Below are 20,260 nucleotides of genomic sequence, written 5' to 3' on the forward strand. Positions count from 1 at the left end.
ACCACTAAAAGAAGAGCTATTTAAAAGTGGCTACGATCTGTATTTATATCGAAACAGTGGGGGCGGTATGTGAAAGTGACTCAACACAAGAGTCTGACCTGACTCTACAGTTTCTCCATGGTTTGTGGAGCTTTAAAGCATCTGTCAGCTCTTTTGTTTTGGCTCCACATGGGTGTGAATGTCCTGAGCAGCCGAGTCCCCGGGTGAACTCCTGGATGGTTGGACAATTTGCTGCATGTTATTTATGCTATATATAGAAATTGTCTTTTACCACATTTGGTTAAAGATATTTATCCATTTCTTTCATTATCCAAACAGTTCTGACTTTGGCAAATAGTGGGTTTGCTCCGTTCCCAGGCTCATCCTCACAAATTAAGTCTTGTGAGTCTCCCACTAAATAAAGATTCAACAGTAATTTAAAACAACTATATCTGTACCATCCATTCGTGTCAGTTAATATAACAGCTTTCTTCATTTCAGTTTTTAGAGCCTCGAAATAGCCACAATTGTTGAACTTTAACATTAACAAGCTCACCAAAGCTGAATCAAGTTGCCAATTTACTTGACATCAGGAAGCAGGTCTACTGACTGTGGCTCCTTCATTCATATCCACTTTAATGAAATCATTTTGGACTTTCTGAAATGCTGCTGTGAGCAGGTCAAAGACTTGAGGGTGGAAGCAAACAAAACCTTTCACCACTGAGATGCTCCGTCTCGTGTGGCAGTGCCGGCATCACTCCTCTCAGAAAAACAGAGATTTAAAAACAACAGCATCTGCAGCGTAAGTGAACACGTGCCTCTGTGTGTGTGCTCCCCTCTTTTGAAGCTCTCAGATTATCAGGCTCCGTGAATGCTGGTCGCGGATGCGGTGGCGGTACTTGTGGCCCGGTGGCCGAGCGTTAAACCCATGCAGCGACCTGCATGTCGGTTCAAAGCCTCCCCGTGCAGTTTGAGGAGATGAGACATGAAAGCAGCACTCAGCAACATGAGCAGGCTGAGAGATCACAGAGGGAAGTGGCCGGAGAGGATCAGCAACACAAACAAATCAAACAACTGCATTTTTTTTTCATTTTAAAAATCAAGTGCACCCACATGTTCATGGGACTTAATGGTGGGGATGCAGCCAGGGTCTCATAGAAGAGATAGTAAGATAAGTAATGCATTGATAATGTAATCCAGAACATGGAGATCTAATGTTAATGTCAGACAGCTTTGGAAGTTATGTTTTCATCCGTTTGTTTGTTTGTCAGCAGGATTACACAAAAACTACACAACAGATTTCCACAAAACTTGGTGGAAGGATGGGACCTGAGCCAAGACAGAACTCATTAAATTTTGGTGCAGATCTGGAAAAAGGGGCAATATTTTTCTATCTCTTTCTATAAATGTACGATGTGTAACTTTGGCCTTTAGAAGGCCAAGTTTGAACATCGTTGAAAACATTTTGGATAATGTAAGAACACAAGTCAAAATACATAACATAGTTTTGGTCATTTTTAGATGAAGAATTGTTCCATATTATCTTATTAGCTACATTGCACGATAGGGTTTTTTCTTTTTAATTTTTCACGTATTTCCCGAGGAATAATTGATGGTAAGTGATGATAATTTTATGTCTCCTGAACTTCCTCCTCAGTTTCAAACACTAATGACCCGATGAATAACAAAAAACACGTCTTCCACCCACGACTGTTATTGTCCGTCACCACTTCAAACATTCATTTTATTATGTCGAACATGACACTGAACAATGGGGATCTTGACAGTCGTGTGTGTATGAACGAGCGCGGGTGTTTGAGTATTCTAGCGCGGCGGCGCTCCCAGGCGGGCTGTAGCTTTGTGAAAGCCCTGTATTGTATTTCTTTCCTGTGCCAGAGCCCGTTTCCTGTGGCGGTGCCGTGTCAAACAACGATGACCCTCTGCTTCCTGCAAGTCGCATGGAGACAGGTCTGCCACGAGCCCCAGGGCCTCACCGCCAGCCACCGAGCGACCTCCGAGCCCCCCACTCCGTCTGGGCTTTCAAGTCCTTCTCCCACCTTGCCCTCTCTGGGTCTCACTTCTACCTCCATTTCCCCTAACTCCCCAGTAACTGCTACTTCTTCTCCTCTTTCACCCATCTCCCCTCTTCTACCTCCTGCACTGTTTTCTTATTTGCCACCTCCTTTCACTCCCTTTCCTCCTCTATGTGTCCCTCGGTCCACACCTCCTTCTTCTCTCTTCACATCCCTTCCTCCCTCCTCCCTTTGTCCCGGTGTCCAGGTCAGGAGAGGTCCAGACCACACCTTGAGAGGGGATTTCTGCAACTACTGTCAGTGACGCACTGTAGAAACCCAGAGACAGGCACACTCCTGTCTTTCTATAAACACGCAGCTACTGTACATAATGAAAATATATGGTTGTTTTTGGCAACGGGCTGTGACTGGGCACTGCTGAACTCTGATGTTAAAAAAGAAACTTGTGGGAAAGAGCTGAAAACATGTCGTCATGAAGCACAGTCGGCAAGCACGATATCAGAAACTCCATCTAAAACAAGCAAAAACCAGAAAGGGTTCAAGTGTATTTTTACATCTTCTGAGTGAAATCACAGTGACCGTCAGCTGAGAGCTGTTGACCTCCATTTAAAGGTCAAGTCCCTGTGTTTTCATGCACTGAAATGAGACACTTGCATCGTATGCAAACACCCGAGGGCCACATCTCAGCTTTTGAGTATGAGAAAGCTGTCAAATCTTATTGGTCCCCATAGGAATCATCACATGGCGGGGGTTAAGGACTCGAACTCCCTGACGTCTGTGGTAGAGCGATGCAAATCACCAATGAGCACAATGTTGATATGATGCCGAAACAAAGCTTTTATGTGAACTTGTTTGCAGCAGAATTTCCTACAGGACATTATAGTTCATCTCTGATTGTGGAGATGAAACAATGTCCCTGTGCGTGTGTGTGTGTGTGTGTGTGTGTGTGTGAGTATTGGCACGGTCTCATATACAAGCGAGTGTGTCTGTGAATTGGCTTCTCGTCTCCTTCCATTCAAGGTCACGAGCAGACGTGCGCATGCACACGTGCGCTGGCAGCAATAACGTATTTTCAGTGTGCATCTCCGAAATGACTCCCGTAGCCTTCTTCCAGCCCAGGTCAGAGGCAGGAAGCGAGCTGGGAGAAAAGGAGGAAGCAGAAGCAGCTCTCTCTGGCTGCAGGTAGTGACCCCAAGCCTCGACCTTCAACCTCACCCTCCATCAGTCTGACAACACACACTACTGACAAAACACAGATGTGCAAACAAGGTGGTGCTGCCTGCAATTTGCCAATAGCAGAGGTGTGTCTGGTACCATTAAGCTGTAATGAAATGTTTAAAGCTTTTAACCCTGTCTTAATGGCAACATCTTACAAAATAAATAAATAAGAGGCATAAAATCCAGTAATATAATTTATCTCTTTTATTAGTTGACAACAATAACAGCATGTTGCATTTGTTCACTCATTACATTTACATTTGTGGTCAGGAAGGCTGAATGGATTCATGGAGTTTTCTCACACAATCATCCATCCATCCTTCCTTCATTGAACTGTGAGGATGCTGGAGGTTCAGTAGCGCTGCTGGAGACACTGTTAGGACATGGGCTCTGTCCAAAATCCACTTTCAGACCTTACCAACATAAAAATGCCATTAACACGGATGTATCAGTGGTTACATGTAGTCAAGTGGAGTTTGGACAGAGCCTATGGCTTTGGAAGGTGACTGATGTTTCTGGTGCTGCCTCACCAGCTCCAGAAGAATAACCTGCTGCCATGTTTGGAAGGTTCCAGTTTGCCCTCGATGACCGGGTTGGGCTCGGGACGTGGTCTAGAGTGGTAAGGGTTCTCAGGGACGGCCCGCGGGGTCGACACTTTGGTCACCTACGAAGAAAGTTCACACAGGACGTTAGTGTGAACATCCTCAGGTTTAGTGATGCAACATTGTAAAACACAACACAACTAGTGCAGTGTGTCAAGCTCGAGTGGGACCTTTGATGATGTCATCAGTGAAAGGATCTTAACTCTGTTAACTTCCACTTTATTACGTCACTATTTTCTGGTGTCTTAAACATTGTCACAGAGCAGATAAGCCTGAGAAACTCAAGCCAGTGGGTTTTGACGGCCGACCTGAACATTATTCACAGAAAGTTGGATTTCTGTTGTTTCCTTGCTCACGTGATTTGATTCCACGAACAATGACTCTGCATGGAAAGTGCAAAAATGGCCAGAAGGTTGATTAGAGCTATTCAGATTCATGAATAGAAAGTTCAAAAAAAGTTAAATGCCAAAAAACTACCATAAGGATCAGTTCTGCCTGCAAGTCATGTACAAAGCCCTAAAAATGGCTATTGAATGAATAGGAAAAAACAAAGAAAGGAAAGGCAGTAATAGATGATTTCCCGGCTCCAAACTGAATCCGAGTGAGACCACCAAGCAGATGCAATCAGAGGCTCTTGCATAGCCCACGACTGGCAAGAACAGAACCCCTCGAATCAGCCGTGCAGTCCTTCACAATCCTCACCTTAGACAGGTCTCCCAGATCAGGTCTCTCCCAGCCCAGCTTGTCGAGGACGCAGCTGTCGAAGCTCTGCTGCTGCTTGCGGCAGTGACGCAGCTCCGCCAAGTTCGAATAATCCAGACAGGTCCAGTATTCCGTAAAGGACTCAGCACAGCTACCCTTGATTTGCCTACGAGAAAACATTATAAACAGATTTAAGTCAAAATTGAATATGAGCAGAAACTCTTACTCAAAAATATCAATATATCTTTTAAAAATATGATAATTTGAGGGATTGACATGCAAAAGAAGATAAAGTAAAGGATATAAAAGTCAAAAAGCTTAATGACAAAACTAAAACCTTTAGAAATTCAAGATTGTGACTTCAAACCAAATCGCTAACTTTTATTTGAGTGTGGTTTATGAATGTGTCCACTAGTAAAAATAAATTAGGATTGCATCGTGAAGGTTTGCATAACAACAACAGTGGTACCTGGTTGTGTGAATGAAGTGCACCTCGAGGTGTCTGGCAGTCACCAGAAGCACCAAAGAATCAAACCAGGTCCCAGGTGCAATTACAGCGTTTTCCCTCTCAAACCTTTCCTCATTATAACAATTAAAGCTTCAGGTTCTTTCACAACAACTCTGACTGTATGTCTGGAGTTAGAACGTCTCTCTTTTGTTTCTTCTTAGGGCTTTTGAAGTCATGCGTTTTATTGTATTTAGTTTTTTCTGGGACTAAAACAAAACAAATTGTTTGAGACATAAAAACACCTTAGTTACCATGAGGAGAATCGGTATAAACCGAGCTTTGTTTAAAACTTTCAGTAAACACAGACGTAGTAGTTAAGAGTGAAAAAACCCAGACCACTTCCTCAAATAGCCCCAAGTGGCTCCTTTAAAGACACGACAGGCTCTGTGCTTAACTTATACAGGCTATGAAATTAGCATTCATTTTAATCTACTGGTTATTTTATAAAGAAATCAGCTCAGAAATTGCAAATGAAAAACTTGCCTCAAAATACTTTTATTAAGAGTTGGAGGTTGAGGCTTACTCATCTAATATCCATACAAATTGCTAGAAAAAAACCCAGTTAATTCTGTTAAATTACTGTTAAATCTGAATCAAAGCTAAATAAAATGAACTATGATAATAACAATAAAAAGACCTTTGCTGGAATAACCACTGAGTCGATAAAATAATCCAGATGACCCAAAAACACAACCAGCTGTGGAATTAGATCCGTAACAAAGTACACTTACATAATCAAAAACAACTTCTCAGACATTTGGCAACAGCTAAGGAAAGTTTGACCAAAAACCTGCTGCGTGTATTTTTACTTTCTGTAAGATAAAGTTCTGCAGAGAGCAGTACCTCACTGTGCGGGGGGGTTATTCTGACGTTCATGGGAGAGGCATGTCTTTACCTTATTTTACTTTGCTCTTCACTCTGAGTGCATTCGAGTTCTCTTCCTGCATTCACATTAAAAAAATATTTTGATTCATCTGCAAATTAATCAATCATCTTTCCTTCCTTTGAAAGACACTTTGGAATATCAAGAACTTATGCCCAATTTTACCTTAAATTCCTAAATATGAGACATATAGACAGATAGTTGGTCGACATCTTGTACAGCTAACCACTCAAGACTCAGAGTTCTCAGTAGAAGCAGATGATATTGAAAGCTTATTCGCAGGATAAGTTGCAGAACAGGAACAACAGAAATCCAACACCAATATTCCGGACCTCAAAGTACATATTCTGCCCAAGTGTCCATCATGTGAAAAATGCAAAAACTCTAGACCACAAATCTCCTGACAACAGTTTAACATGGACTCTCTAGCTGGCAGCAGAGTTCAGCCACATCTTAAAATCGCTCTCTGACCACAAGCACAATGCTGAGTTTCGCAGATGAAATCAGTGTGGCTGCCTTCGAGAAATATTCTGCATGATACATTTCTCACTGCTGCTTACTTACACAGTTCTCGTCTCTTCACAGTTCCACACACATCTGATTCAGCTATTTTTGACTCAATAGGAAAAATTAACAATGTGTAAACCTGCTTAGAAGAGTGTTATTGTGTCCGTCTGGGTGTGTGTTACCTGAAGAAGTTGAGTGCACACTCGTTGACTTTCCTGCCTTCTTCGAGACACTTCTTGGGATCCTTCTCCTCCCAGCGACAGAGCATGAACTCCTTGTTGGGTTTGTCACACTGGGAGCCATAATGGTGAGCTGCAGCCTTCAGCACTGCAGATGACACATTGATCTGATTGACAACAAAAAAATAAAAACATTAGAAACACTGAAAGTGGATGTATATCAATAAGGTAATAGTAAATTTGCTGGGACATGTAGCTAAATAAGCGTACATCGCTCTGGCCGAATTCTGTGGAATATTCACCATCTTTTGAAAAATGTGATTGATCCTGCAGAAAACTTGTGAATTTTAGATTGTTAATAGTAAATGGACTCTGCCGTCCTTTAATTTGTCACCCTACAGTTTCCATATATACAGCAAAACGATCTTTTTACTGTCCAAATAGTGTACATGTACCCTTTATTCTGAGTGTCAGCACAGATGTTGCTTCTGATTATGCTTTACCTGCAGTACTTCACTAACATACAAATTCATACAGTGATGGTGCATCTTTCAGTGTTTTGCTAAAGGACACTGAAACATGTGGACTGGAGGAACCAGGGATCAGTCCCCCAACACACGTCTGTCTCAGAGCTACAAGTTGTTTTCCTGTACATGTTTTCAAACATGTTAGATTGTCAATAGAGTCAATGAGAACTCACAAGAAGCGTAACAACTGAATTTCAGGCGTCTCTGTTAAAAGTGTGCTTGTCTCAAGGAACAAAATCAGAACGATCTTTAACAAAGAAGGGAAACAAAGGTGTTATTTTGCCATCAACAGAGAAAAGCCATCATTTTCACAACCGCTAACACTTTGTTTTGAGAGGGGTGAACAGGTCCTGTAACAAAAATACATCATCTCAAATGTAAAGAATGGAGGTTGGTGTCTGATATTCTGGGGGTTTGAGCTTCCCGGGTACAGGGAATGTAGTAAACATTGATGGCAAGGTGAATACAATGTGTTATCACAATATATAGATGTAAGCTTTCATATAATAATGAAGTGAACTTTCTAATGTCACAGACTCTAAAGCACATTTCCTAATAATCCTTGTCTACAGGGGGTAAGACCTTGGGCAACAGGACAACAGAGAATACAACAACAGTGAGGAGAAGTAACTGCCAACACAATATCTCAATGTCTTTAGTTTATATCTCTTATTTTAAAGGCAAAGACCCCCAGCACAGACTTCGTTTGACGGATCATTGGTTGAAATCAGAAGGATTTGACCTGCCTTCCAAGGACAAGTTCAATGTGTCAAACAACACTGCTGCTGCGGACACAACCCACCACAGGTTTGATCTGGGTCCCTGTTAAGTTACCATGAACTCAGGGGTGAAATAAAGAGGTCATGTGAACTGTAAAACCCTGCAGAGACAAAGTTCATGATGCACTAACACCGCATTGAAAACACATTTATATTTCCTTTGCATTGTTAAACTCGCCGTGATGACTTTCACAGAGATGCCAGAATATTGTCCAGCTCCAGGTGCATTGACAAATACTCTTTAAATCAGTATAAATCATCTGATTACTTCAAAGTGTGCAGCCACTTAGGGTCTCTTCAACACAAGTGGCAGCTAGCGTTAGCAGCTAGTTAGCTAGCATGCCTTTAGCTGTCTACACTAGTTTCCATTCAGGCTCAACAACAACGGCCGCTCACCTCGTCCACACTCAGCTCCTGCGCTGTGGGGACCTCCGGCGTCGGTGGCATGGCTGCAGAGTATAAAATCACAGACGAATCAAACCGATGAGGAACAGTCAAGGTCCTCGTCTGGCGACGAGGCCGCGCAGAGGAAGGTCAGTCCGGTTTACCAGAGCTGCTGCTGCTGGGAGCCAGGAGGCGCGCTGTGATGACATCACAGAGGGCGCGACGACAGCCGCCCGCCTCCGACACTGTGACGGAGCAGCATTTATTTGAGTTTGATTTGTTGTGTTTATTTGTTGTGTTTTGTTTTCCTTATTGCTTTTTGTTTGATTATTTGGGACATTTTACACGTTGTGCATTTTAACAAACTCCTCCCAGAGCTTTCATCAGAGCAACTTCAAATCAGGTGAGTGTCTCCATGGAGATCCACAACAAACTTGTTGAATCACCACTGTTGTTGTATCTCGGACATACATGTTCCAATCGACACCAAACTGGACATGTATGACAAGAGTCCTGACCTAATGACACCTACACTGAAAGCATGACTTAAAATCACAGCGCCCCCTGGTGGCAACGGGAAATGTTCTTGTTTTTTGTGCGTCTTACACTTTGATGTGCTCCTCCTCGTCCATTGACCGCAACCATGTTAAACTTTGTCAGAAGAGTCATTAAAGTCTTATAGAAACTGTGAATTAGTGACATGTGTCATTTCATTGCCAACCAAAAACCCTCTTGGATCGACATGCTAGACCAAACAGGAAGTCAGCCATTTTTAATTAAGTGGCCATTTTTGACTATTCACACATGTATTTTGACAAACTTCTTCTAGAGCTTTCATTAGATCAACTTTATATTCAGTGAGTGTCATCGCAACTCCATGGAAATTAAAAGTTGTCTGAGTTCTGATTCCCGCGCACTTGAAAATGTATCTGCTGTTGGTCATTCATCTCTGTGCCATTATGGTCTTTTCCTTGATTTGCTGCACTGTTGAGTTTAATTGTTCAGGTGATTACTCTGAATATGTTCAGCTGAAACAAGAATACTTGTTTTGTGAATTACTATTTAACTCCACCCAGGCTTTATATAGAAGTCCACTTCATAGTATTCATTAAGCAAAGAATTCCTTGTTATCAGTTTGCTTTAATATCACAGTGTCAGTGGTCAAAGCTTTCTTTGATGTCTTGAACTGTTGCAAAGGTGAACGATTTATACGATATGAAGAAAAACAAGACAGTGTTTTTGACCTGAACAGATCTACTGGTCTGTGTGTAGTGATAGTGATATCACCTCCTTCTGCCAAAAGGAGGTGAGCCTCGTTTTACAATTTGTATTCGATTTGCGTAACATTTTTACCGTGTGTTATAGACTTGATGGTGTGGACCGTAATGCGCGAATCCGTAATTGCTGCTTTGTTTTCTTTATGTGTAACAGTTTCACGAGGAGCTTCCAGGATTTTCACAAGCTGTTATCGAGAGGCGCTGGATTAATAATGGAGGTCACAGGAAGCAGCTACAAAGGACCCATAAAAAATGGCAGGTAAATACACACAACTGTTTATTAAACCTAATAACACAAACTAATGAACCATCCATCAATCAATCAATCAATCAATCAATCAATCACTCAATCACTCAATCAATCAATCAATCAATCATTCATACTTTGTATAGGCCATATTCACAAATCACAATTTGTCTGACAGGGCTTAGCAAGGTGGAACATCCTCTGTTATTAACCCTCAGCAAAAGTAAAACTACCCAAAAAATATATATTAACAGAGGAAACAAATGCATGAATTGAGGAGTTATGGTCAGTAATGGTAGAATATCTGAGTAGGCATATCGTAAGCATTCTTCTTGTAATCATAATCCACGATCAGCTGCCACCACAATCAGATGCCACCACACACTGGTTTGTAGCTAGGTAAAACTTGACCGCCCACTGGTGACCTGTTCTTCTGTCCATCAGGATGGAAGGAGAAGGAGAATACCTCTTCCCCACAGGGACCAGGTATGAGGGAAGGACGAATGATGGAGTGTTCCAGGGTGAAGGAGTGCTGTACTTTCCAAATGGAAGCAAATATGAGGCCACTTGGGAGAACGGCAAAGCTATACAGGTGTGTATGTATGTGTGTGTGTGTGTGTGTGTCAGATAATCTGCATCCACAAGCACGACTGTGTGTTTCACATTGGTTATAGTCGACATCACATCTGGTCCCTTTTAGCAATCACTCAGCGCTATTGTCGCAGTTATTAGGTTTCCCTCCCTTCTTCCTGTGTGAAGCTGAAGTCTCTCCCTGCAATCTTTCACGGCCTTTTGCCACAACAGTGATCACTCCAATTATTATCATCAATGCTGTTGCGGTTCACGTGAAATGATAGCAGGCCTGCACCATGACTAACCTTGGACCAGACTACCCCTGCACCTGCATTCATGCCAGCCTGGCAGAACCTATACTTCCATTTAAAACCGAGACCTGAAGCCTTCAATAAACGCAGACATTCACACTGTAATCATACCCGGTAGCTCATAGCTCATTCTGGAACATGCCCTGCTTCCTGCTGTCAATGCTTCTCAGCCTTGAGGTTGAGAATCCTGGACATTTTTTTTGTATTTTCATATTTGCAATAGGATATAACATATTTCTGCAGTTAAAAATATAATTTCTGCCTCATCCTTTTAAAATACTGTATATAGTTTAGACTCTATCTCTTCTATAACAATTAATATGTATTATAAAGGATCATGAGTCAAAAGTTTGAGATTAAATTCATGTGAATCTCAAATTACTCTCTTTTTAAAATGTTTACGCGCTCTTACAAATCCACTTCAAATCAGAATCTGCTAATTTGTTGACTGGAAAGCCAATTGTTGAAAATGGAGTTAAAATGTTGTTGGTACCTCTCAACACACACAATTATTGAGCAGTTTATTATGTTTATTTAGAAAAGTCAGTTTTCCTTTTCACACAAGTTGTGTCAGTTCACCCAAAATACCCAAAGACATATTTTTCTACTTCCCCCTCATGGTACATGTTGCGGACAGTTTTGGTTTTGATCTGCTGAGGTTTTTTAGATCTCCATCTCTAAGATTTCTGCCTCAACCCAAAGACAATGGAGGAAAAGTTAAACTCTCTTGTGGTTCTTAAAGCGCTGAAAATGGACATTAAAAAAACAGCAGCTTATCTTTCCAGAGACCATGTCTCGTGTACACAGGATAACCTTCAGACATCACTTTCAAGAGCATTTTCTGCCAAAAAAGTAACCCCAACAAGAACTGCAAACAAAGAGTTCTGTGTATTATCTTGAGAAGCAGGGACATAGTTTCTGCTGTTGAGGTTTTGAGTCCATTGAACTGTTGTGGTTGAAGATGAAGATATCATCAAATTTTGGCACATTACACTGAAACTGCACGACCAGACAACTTGAACTTCAGTTTTTCTTTTCATGTGTGAGTTGAAAGTTTAAAGTCTATGCTGAATGAATGATGTGGTTTTCATTGTGCTTCGCCTCAAGGGATCTTTTACCTTTGCCGATGGTCTGCAGTTTGAGGAGCAGGACTGGGATTACTGCGATGGTTACGACAGACGCTTCTACTCTGAGAGATGCAATGGACTAAGACCTGCAGGTTGGAATCTATATTCATTCAGATGTTGACTCCCTCAGAAAGATAGATAGATTACTTTATTCATCCCCGAAGGGAAATTAAGTCGTCATAGCAGCAGGTATATTTGAATACAATAAAATACAATACAATAAAATAAAATAAAAATATTGAGGTAGAAAGAATAAAAAAACAGGAACACAAGATAAATAGGTAGATAAGGTGCAGTGGCAAGATGATGGTAATAGTACTGATGATATGATGGTAATGTTATTGTTAGACAGTATATACAAATAGTACAGTATAGTATATAATATAACATAATATATATATTTATATATGATAGTAATTCTACCAGTATAATAGCAGTATATAGTAATAATGGCAGCAAATGTATATATAATAACAGTAAATCTAATAATAATAACATGTACACATGTATAAATATTATATACAAAGAATATACAAAGAGTATGACACACTCACATTAGAGCCTGACCGAATTGTGGGGGCTGATTCTGATATTAGGGAGTAAAACATTAGATATTTTTATTAGCAGATATATATATTTAAAAGAATGTCATTGATTCGTAAGATGTCGTGATGGAACCTTTGGAACCAAAACCATTAGAGAAGATTAAGATCTGAAGACAACAGCATTAACCACTTATCCATTATGCCAACAAATGCATCCATGACAAAACATCTGCTCTGTCCATACAGGAGAATCTCAGCTCACTGATCTGCATCCTCCTCGTGTGATCCCGGATTTGGGCTACGACTGTGGGGATGGTTTCTACGATCCCACCACGAGAGTCGTCACTTCCTACACAGGCAGATTCCTCAGGAACGCAGGTGAGACCGAGACTCTTCCTGTAGACTAAAGACCACAACACATTTATCTGACATATTCACAACATCTCTATCATAGTTCGAATATTACCTCCATTTCTTTCTCCATGTTTACATTTCTTCAGTTCAGTCGTGTTTTTTTTACACACACTTGTTTGCCAAATTGGCTCAACAGTATCTGCGTGTTGAGTAATATCCAGGCAGCTCAGTCTGCCCCGCCAAGGTAAATTTAGAATGTTTGAAGTCAAGAGCAAACACAAATTGACTTTCCAAATTAAGCACACTCTGTTTTCAACCAGAAAGAAAGTCAACAAACGTCAGCGATAGAATTGCTGCATGTGAAATGTATTTATAGTGAAATTTAATTAAGCATCGCCACTGGTTTCCATGAATGATCCTAAGTACGGATGACATCAATTCGTGATCACATTGTTGTGGATTTAACTAATATTTCAAAAGTTGCAGCACACGCACGCTTTAGGCTTCAGAGTTATAGAGGACATGAAACTGTACCTACATGGTGGAGCTAATGGTTTGGTGGAGCGCTCCTTATTCAAGGAAGGAAAGGTCCACTCAGGCCGACATCTCAGGAAGATCCACAGAGTTAAAAGCTGTGCTGTCAGCCAAATTAGTACTGAGGGAGTTGTTGTTGCTGCCTTTTCTCACTGTGTCTACAAAATGGTAGCTCACGAGTAAACTTTTCAAAAAGTCCACTTTTCTCCAAACAGGCCACTGAAGCCACTTTCTAACACGGTGAGGCTCTTGAATTGAATTTGTTTCAGGCGGGAGCCTCTGTCTTTGCCTATATTCCAATAACTGCTTGTGTGACAGCATACAGCGTGGCCACATGGGAAGAATTTGATAACAGTGAACCTATGGAGTGACTTTTTTAAATGGATTATCCCTGAATTCTCCGATGGAAGATTACTGCTACAAGCCATCTGATAAGAATGCTTCTTATAGAGGCTATTTCAGTCATTCAAAAAGTTTTCCTTTTTTTTTTTCCTTTTTGTTATTTGTCAAAAGTGGAAAATTCAAGACACATTTTTCCGCTGAACATGTGCCCAGTTCTGGAACCCCTGATGTGAAGTGAATGCAGTTTGTCAGCTGTCCAGATAGAAATTCCCAATTCCTGACATCCTCTGTTCGTCATGTCTCCCCGCCGTGCTTTTACATAACGTCGGGAAGTAGGTCAGAGCAACTAGCGTGGCTGTGGACTCGAATGTGCTGAATAATAACATAAACTGTGCGCAGGAATGTTTTTGTAAAACCTGGCGTCTTTGTCTTAGGTGCAGACACACAAGAAACATTCAAATCTGACAATTTCTGGTATATTTTTCTTCAAGTGTTTTAAAAAATAGGGTAAAGTCCAGCTTCCTTTTCTGGATTTTCATCTGAAGTTTCCCGAATCTATTTTATTTCCTACGTGAATCGATTTGATTGCTTCGTACTTTACAAATGCAGACACGTGTCAAGTCATGATCCCTGGACAGAGCGAGAGAGCTATGACTCACCAGCTCCCCGAGGTAGAAATGTAATTTTGGGCAGAGTATTTGTATTCAGATGAACTACTTGCAACATAATACAGATTAGTTCCACAAGCACACAAATCTCATTTACATATGTGAAGAGACAGGGGGAAACAGAGGAGAGGATCCACATCCTCGCCAGATGTCATCGGCATGCGTAAGAAGACAAAAATATGTTTTGCGATTCTTTTCCTTGATGCGGGTTGTTCATCATCATTACAGTCCTGGTATTGATCAGTGGAATGATGGGGAGAGAGACGGGGAGGAGGAGAACAAAAGAGAATAATTCTTTTAGGAAGTTGAGATGAAAAAGAAGAGGAACTGCACTCTCCGACACTGCTCCGACTCTGTTTTGATTTAGATAAATATGGAGTCAAACAGGAACCGTTTAATCGATTGTTATTTTCCGTAGTATTTATGTTCATGTGTGTGGAGAGATGTCTGAGTGAATCAAGTCAAGTAAGAGCTCAACCAATAAGGATTTCGAGGGGATGAATGCCAACATAGACATTATGCATATATGTGGTTTTCAAACCTTTATGACAAAGAAATGAAATTGAGGTTTGATACTTCACAGTTTAATCATAAACTTTATTATAAATAGCTATGAATTAAAAGAAAAAGTACAACCAATATAAAACTTGAAGTCAGGAAAAAATATTTTCAAGTAAGATAAAACCATTAATGCATATCTTTTATGCATTGTTTTATCAGGAAAATAAAGTTTTTTACATCGGTCATATATCTATAAACACACTGATACAGCTGAAAGGCTCATATCAACCAATGAGACAACTGATAAATCAGTCAGGCTCTATTTATATTGCATCAAATCATAACAGAAGTTATCTCAGGACACAAGTTCTTTTTTATTGGGCTTTTTATACCTTTGTTTGTCAGAAAGAAAATGAGAAACCAGGAATTGTCTGGATCCTGTCAGGTCGCGACCACCTGCAGGCATCTTTCACATATCTGCATATGTGGCATGTATATATATCATATTCTTATCTTGCCATATATCCTTGAGAATAATGCTCCTGTATCCTGTTTGGATTTATTTTCCAACTCAGGAAAAGTGAAGTCACATTTGTCAGGGTGGGTGTGAGGACTTTTCTGAGTTTATTGCCTAATGGCTTCCGCCTCTAGACGAGGACTGTGAGGATGATGGGACACAGGGAAGACCCACCCTCCCAATGGGGAAGCTTACTGCGGCTAGGAAAGCGGAAGGGGCTCAGCATGTGCTGGCTGCAACTGGTGGATGTGGGACAAAGACTCATATCTAGAAAAAAATGCTAAAATAATGCATATGGAAATATTTTTAAATGCAGAGGATTCAAGTTTTACCAGCCGGAACTAAATATCGTTGCTTGGAAATAACAGGCCAAACTTTATTCAGCGCTCTCCGTAGTAACCGTTGCTAACTTGGACAAACAGGCCGTCTTGGAAAAGTGCCAAGTGGTGAAACAATAGGATCTGTTGCTAATATCCCCCAAGAGGGGCAGAGTATTTTTGGAATTGAGCTGATTTCTTGTCGTCAAGGAGCGGCTGATATGTATGGAGGGATCTGTCAAGAGTTCTGGTTCCACGTGTAGAAAACATACGGATGATAAAGGAAATGTGGAGAGATGAGAGTGTCAATTCGGATTATTTAGAGAAATCCTTCAGTGTCTAAAGAGTACATTGTAAGATGCACAACAAGTCTCCTCTTCCTCCCGCTGTATGCAAGTCTATCTTATCTTATCTTATCTTATCTTATCTTATCTTATCTTATCTTATCTTATCTTATCTTATCTTATCTTATCTTATCTTATCTTATCTTGTCTTATCTTATCTTATCTTTTTCAAGAATGAAAACTATATCCTGGATGTGGGAGCCATCATTTGGAATTAAGTAACTAAATATATCCAAACTTGCTGAAAGAAATTAACACCTGAACAAACTTCAGTGGTGAAAACTTTTATGCGGTCCAGGTCCCATCTACTAACATGGAGGTAGTGGGGTACATGATCTTTATTCCAGCCAGCCACCAGGGGGCGAGCAAGATGATCTGGCTTCACTTTGGGCAGCTGTCATGTCGTCCATTTTCATTTACAATCTGTGACTGAAACACTTACTCTCAAAATGGACCAACAGGATAAAGATCCTATTTCTACCTTACCTTGTGTATTTCCTTCACATGTTTAGCTCAATAGTTCAGTTTATCATATCAGGGTGGGTGTGTAAGTTTAGTCCATTTATTCTAAAGGTTAGTGGTTTGTCCACCGCACCCGAAAAACTGCTCTCCAAGTTCACGTCGCTTTGGATAAACAGTTCTAATGGAATGGCATGCACAGCACTCCAGACACGAATGTTACAGTAACAGACTTAGACCGATTCTGATTGTAAGTGGTGCACTCAGCTAATTCTGCAAAAACATCCACAAATTTGAGGAAGCATTTACATGGGTTGGAGGAGCTGTTAATGGGCGTGACTCTGCGAGCAAAGTGAGCCGTGTGTGTGTGACCAATGGATGATGACAAATGTCTTCCTGAGCTGACACACAAACCCACAGGACTCACGCTGGTCATCGTCGTTTCCTGTCTTCTTCTTTTGGGGAGAAAATTCCACTAAACGCCTCTCAAATGAGCTTTTTGATTAAATTTGCCATTCATTTCCAGAATCATGCTTTATATCTACGAGGCCAAGTTTAAATACAGGCTTTCTGTGGAGTCTTAAAGAGGCTAAATATGTTAAAATACCGCACACTTAACTCAATACATTTAGGTAGGTCTTAATTATTATTATGAAATTGGTTTTAGAAGTCTGTGCGCTTCACCTTATTTAAATTTTTTGGGAAGTGTCAGTAATTCTCGGACTGTGTTATAACTTTTACTCTGTCTGATTGATAAAGATCTTTAATATGATTTATTATGGTCTTTGAAAGGTCTTAGAAAGTCTCTAAAACCTGCAGAAACCCAGTAGATAGTGACTCGGTAGGTTTACATCTCCTGAGAGGCGGAGTCGCGTCACCATGTCGGACTTAAGCAGTTCTAGATTTGATGTGTGTGTGTGTGTATGTGTGTGTGTGTCAGTGGTGAGTGATTGCAGGTGCTGAAAGATGAACATTCATGGATCACAGACTTTGTTTCTGGCCGACGTTCCTCCCACCTGCTCTTTACTTCCACAGTAATTAATCATTAGGATGACAGAGTTTTCTCATCTCTTCAACTCATCTGAAGAGATGACTAATCCATCTCTGTCTCCTCGCTCTGAAAATGATCATGTCGTGCAGCTGATAGTTATTAGGGTGTTCATCCTGACACGTGGATCACCTAATACTTTAGCATCGAGTAAACAAGGGTTTTAAAAACAGAAACACATTCGTCTCAGCATCAGTTGTGGTTCAACCGCTGAATCAAACTGAGTTATGGCTAATAATCAAAGGAAAGCTTGTTCAATTGAGAAATTTAAAAACTCAAAGATCATGTATGAAATAAACACAAATAGATAATACTTCCATACATTTGAATAGGGTTTAAAGGAGGAGGTATGAATTATGATGTGATTTTGGGATAGCACTCCAGCGAACATGTGCTTCCACTTACGGCCACCTCACTGTGTCCTAACCCGGCTTAAATACGTCAACAGACAACAACACAATGAAGTGATTACTGTTAAATCTGAAACGCAAATCAAATCCTCCAAAGCAAACACGTCTAAAAGGCTTTTCCCCCCCGAACTTCCACAGACGTGTAATTCAACTTCTAATCTGTCGTTGCTGATTGAAGATTGTTGCTGAAGTTGGAGGTGCGATATAAAACATTTGCATCTCTCTGCAAAACAGTAATTAAAGGGCAATGAAGGGGAAAGATGCACAGGCCACATCTGCACAATCAAATCTCCACCAGCGGCTGATTGAGTGTGCTCTGTTACTACAAACAAACACAGACACACACGGACAGTTATGTATATTCTGTCTTGGCAACAGGCAGCAGCACTCGGCAGCAGCTCCGGCAGGGGCCATGTGTTGCCATGTTGTTTGTAGCACTTTCCTGTTTCTGGAATAACCGCTTCCCTTTGAAAGTCGGCGCAGAAAGAGCTCCACACTGAAAACATTCCACTGCCAAGGAAAACACCTCCGGTGACCGAACCGCGGGCCCCTCCCTTTGTCCCCGTCCAGCCGAGGTGTTTCACAGACAGATACGATCAGCCGGGGGGGCCCTAGGGAGGGGAGCATATCCTCACGCTGCCTTTCCTCAAACTCTCGTTTTTCAAAACATCCCTGAGACAAAAATTCACCGTAAAATAGGTTTCACGAGTTAATCCGGCGAGCTGAGACGGGCGGATTAAAAATGTCATAGATCGGTATCTCGACTTCAAAGCTGGAAACCCCTTAAAAAAGCAGCTTTTTGTCCCGTGACGCGGTCGAGACACTGACCCAAGGTCTGCTCTGTCTGCTGGGAATTGGAGACAGATGACTTCTACACGTATGAATGTTTGTTTGGGCTTTCACATTGAGGTGCGTTTGATTCACTGTAGTGTCCCAACTTGGAAACCACAAAACATGTTTAAATTAGCATATAAAGACCATAGTCCTTTAAGTTAAGGTCACTGTCAGCGGAACAGGTCCAGTCTGTCTCGTGATGACATCACAACGTTGCAGCTCTTCTGTTTAATACTAAATAAATAAAATACTCTTCGTTTCGGCCATCAAATCCAGTCGAATCTTCATCTCTTATGCACATCAAGAAAGCTTTTGCTTATTAATAAATGTGTGTCTGCATTTGTGTGTGTCTGTGTGTGTGTCTGTGTCTTACCTCGCCGCCATTAGACTGGAAGGAAACACTTTTCCCTGGGAGTGTATTTTAAGGATTAAAATAAACAGACTTTAACAAGGTGCCATTATCGCCTCCACACTCTCTCTCTGTGTGCACACTGCCTGTGCAGGTTGTAGCTGTCGAGACGGACATCAACCAGAAAAACTGCTTTAATAAACAAGTGTGTGTTTGTGCTGCACTTAGTTGTAATTTAAAGGTGATGCTCCAGCCAAAAGAAGAAGGTAGACATTTTATCTATTTCTGTTTAGCTGTCTAACTCTGGCCTAGTTAGTTAGCATTGAATTACTAAAGCTGTGAAACTAAATCGCGTAAATAACCCACTGTTCTCAGATTGCAGGAAATTATCTTAAGACGTCAGCCACCTGTGCCATGGAATAACCTCCAAGGTGCCAATTACACGCAAGTTAAATCCTGAGATAAACGCTGCTATACAATCTGAAGAGGGCAGAATTACAGCAAATATGAAAATGCCCCGTGCAATCTAATTATCATTAAGGCAGGTTGTGGTTTGTGGCGGAGAGAGGTCAGCCTCGCAAGTGATGTAGGGACGCGTATAATTGCCCGACCTTTATTTCCACCAACTCAAGTGGGCCGCGGTGAAAGCTCGGCTGGAAATGTTTGCGTGGCAGCTGCCCCGCGTGTCCGATGCGTTCAATTGACCCCGGCGATCAGAGCAGGTAGAGAGAGAGACAGACGGACCGGGGGGGGGAAGAAAGAGAACGAGGGAAGGAGCAGGAGGCGAATGGGTGTTTAAGAGTTGAAGTGGCTGTTAGTGTCGACGGCCATCGCTGGCAATTATGCACAATCAGCGTTAGAGCCTCAGACCTGCTCCTCCGTACAATGGAGCCCCGCGCGCGCTGCAACCTGGGGGTGAGGCCCGCGAGCCGCTCAAGTACATGCAGCTGCACGCCCCCCCCCCCCCCAAGAGAAAGCTCACTTCCCCTGCAATTAGCTCCTCATTGCAGTTTTAACAATGTAAAACTGCTTTATTCTCAGCTCCACTGGCAGTCGTTTGGGTTTACAAAAAACGTTTGGGCTTCATTTTTGGGCAGGGGGCGGGGGGGGGATTATTTATTGGTGTCTGAAGTGTCTCTGAGAAGTTATTTGCTTCTAATTGTCTGGGTTTTCTTGATTTGACGAATTTACCCCAAGACTTG

General features: G+C 41.5%; 2 protein-coding genes across 2 annotated transcripts in view; one reads left to right on the forward strand and one right to left on the reverse strand.

The window, feature by feature from the left end:
- Window positions 1-3,419: 3,419 nt before the first annotated feature.
- ndufa8 (NADH:ubiquinone oxidoreductase subunit A8) lies at window positions 3,420-8,502 on the reverse strand. Its single transcript, XM_053411843.1, has 4 exons — window positions 8,314-8,502; window positions 6,615-6,778; window positions 4,535-4,700; window positions 3,420-3,894 (listed from the first exon to the last, which is right to left on the reverse strand). The coding sequence occupies exons 1-4, from the start codon at window positions 8,362-8,364 to the stop codon at window positions 3,757-3,759; spliced, it is 519 nt and encodes a 172-aa protein (XP_053267818.1). The 5' UTR covers window positions 8,365-8,502; the 3' UTR covers window positions 3,420-3,756.
- Window positions 8,502-20,260, forward strand: part of morn5 (MORN repeat containing 5) — a 12,456-nt gene continuing 697 nt past the window's right edge. Inside the window, exons 1-5 of the mRNA XM_053411842.1 lie at window positions 8,502-8,704; window positions 9,733-9,837; window positions 10,270-10,417; window positions 11,817-11,928; window positions 12,628-12,759. Of these exons, the coding sequence (XP_053267817.1) occupies window positions 9,791-9,837; window positions 10,270-10,417; window positions 11,817-11,928; window positions 12,628-12,759 (439 nt within the window). The 5' untranslated portion in view covers window positions 8,502-8,704; window positions 9,733-9,790. The remainder of the gene's footprint in view (window positions 8,705-9,732; window positions 9,838-10,269; window positions 10,418-11,816; window positions 11,929-12,627; window positions 12,760-20,260) is intronic.

Source organism: Pleuronectes platessa, chromosome 19 (genome assembly GCF_947347685.1).
Source record: "Pleuronectes platessa chromosome 19, fPlePla1.1, whole genome shotgun sequence".
Lineage (NCBI taxonomy): Eukaryota > Metazoa > Chordata > Actinopteri > Pleuronectiformes > Pleuronectidae > Pleuronectes > Pleuronectes platessa.

Coding starts and splice junctions, on each gene's coding strand:
- ndufa8 (XM_053411843.1), bottom strand. CDS start 8,364: ATGCCACCGACGCCGGAGGTCCCCACAGCGCAGGAGCTGAGTGTGGAC. Junction 4,701..6,614: donor TGTGCACTCAACTTCTTCAG/GTAACACACACC, acceptor GTTTTCTCGTAG/GCAAATCAAGGGTAGCTGTG. Junction 3,895..4,534: donor ATCTGGGAGACCTGTCTAAG/GTGAGGATTGTG, acceptor CTTTCTTCGTAG/GTGACCAAAGTGTCGACCCC.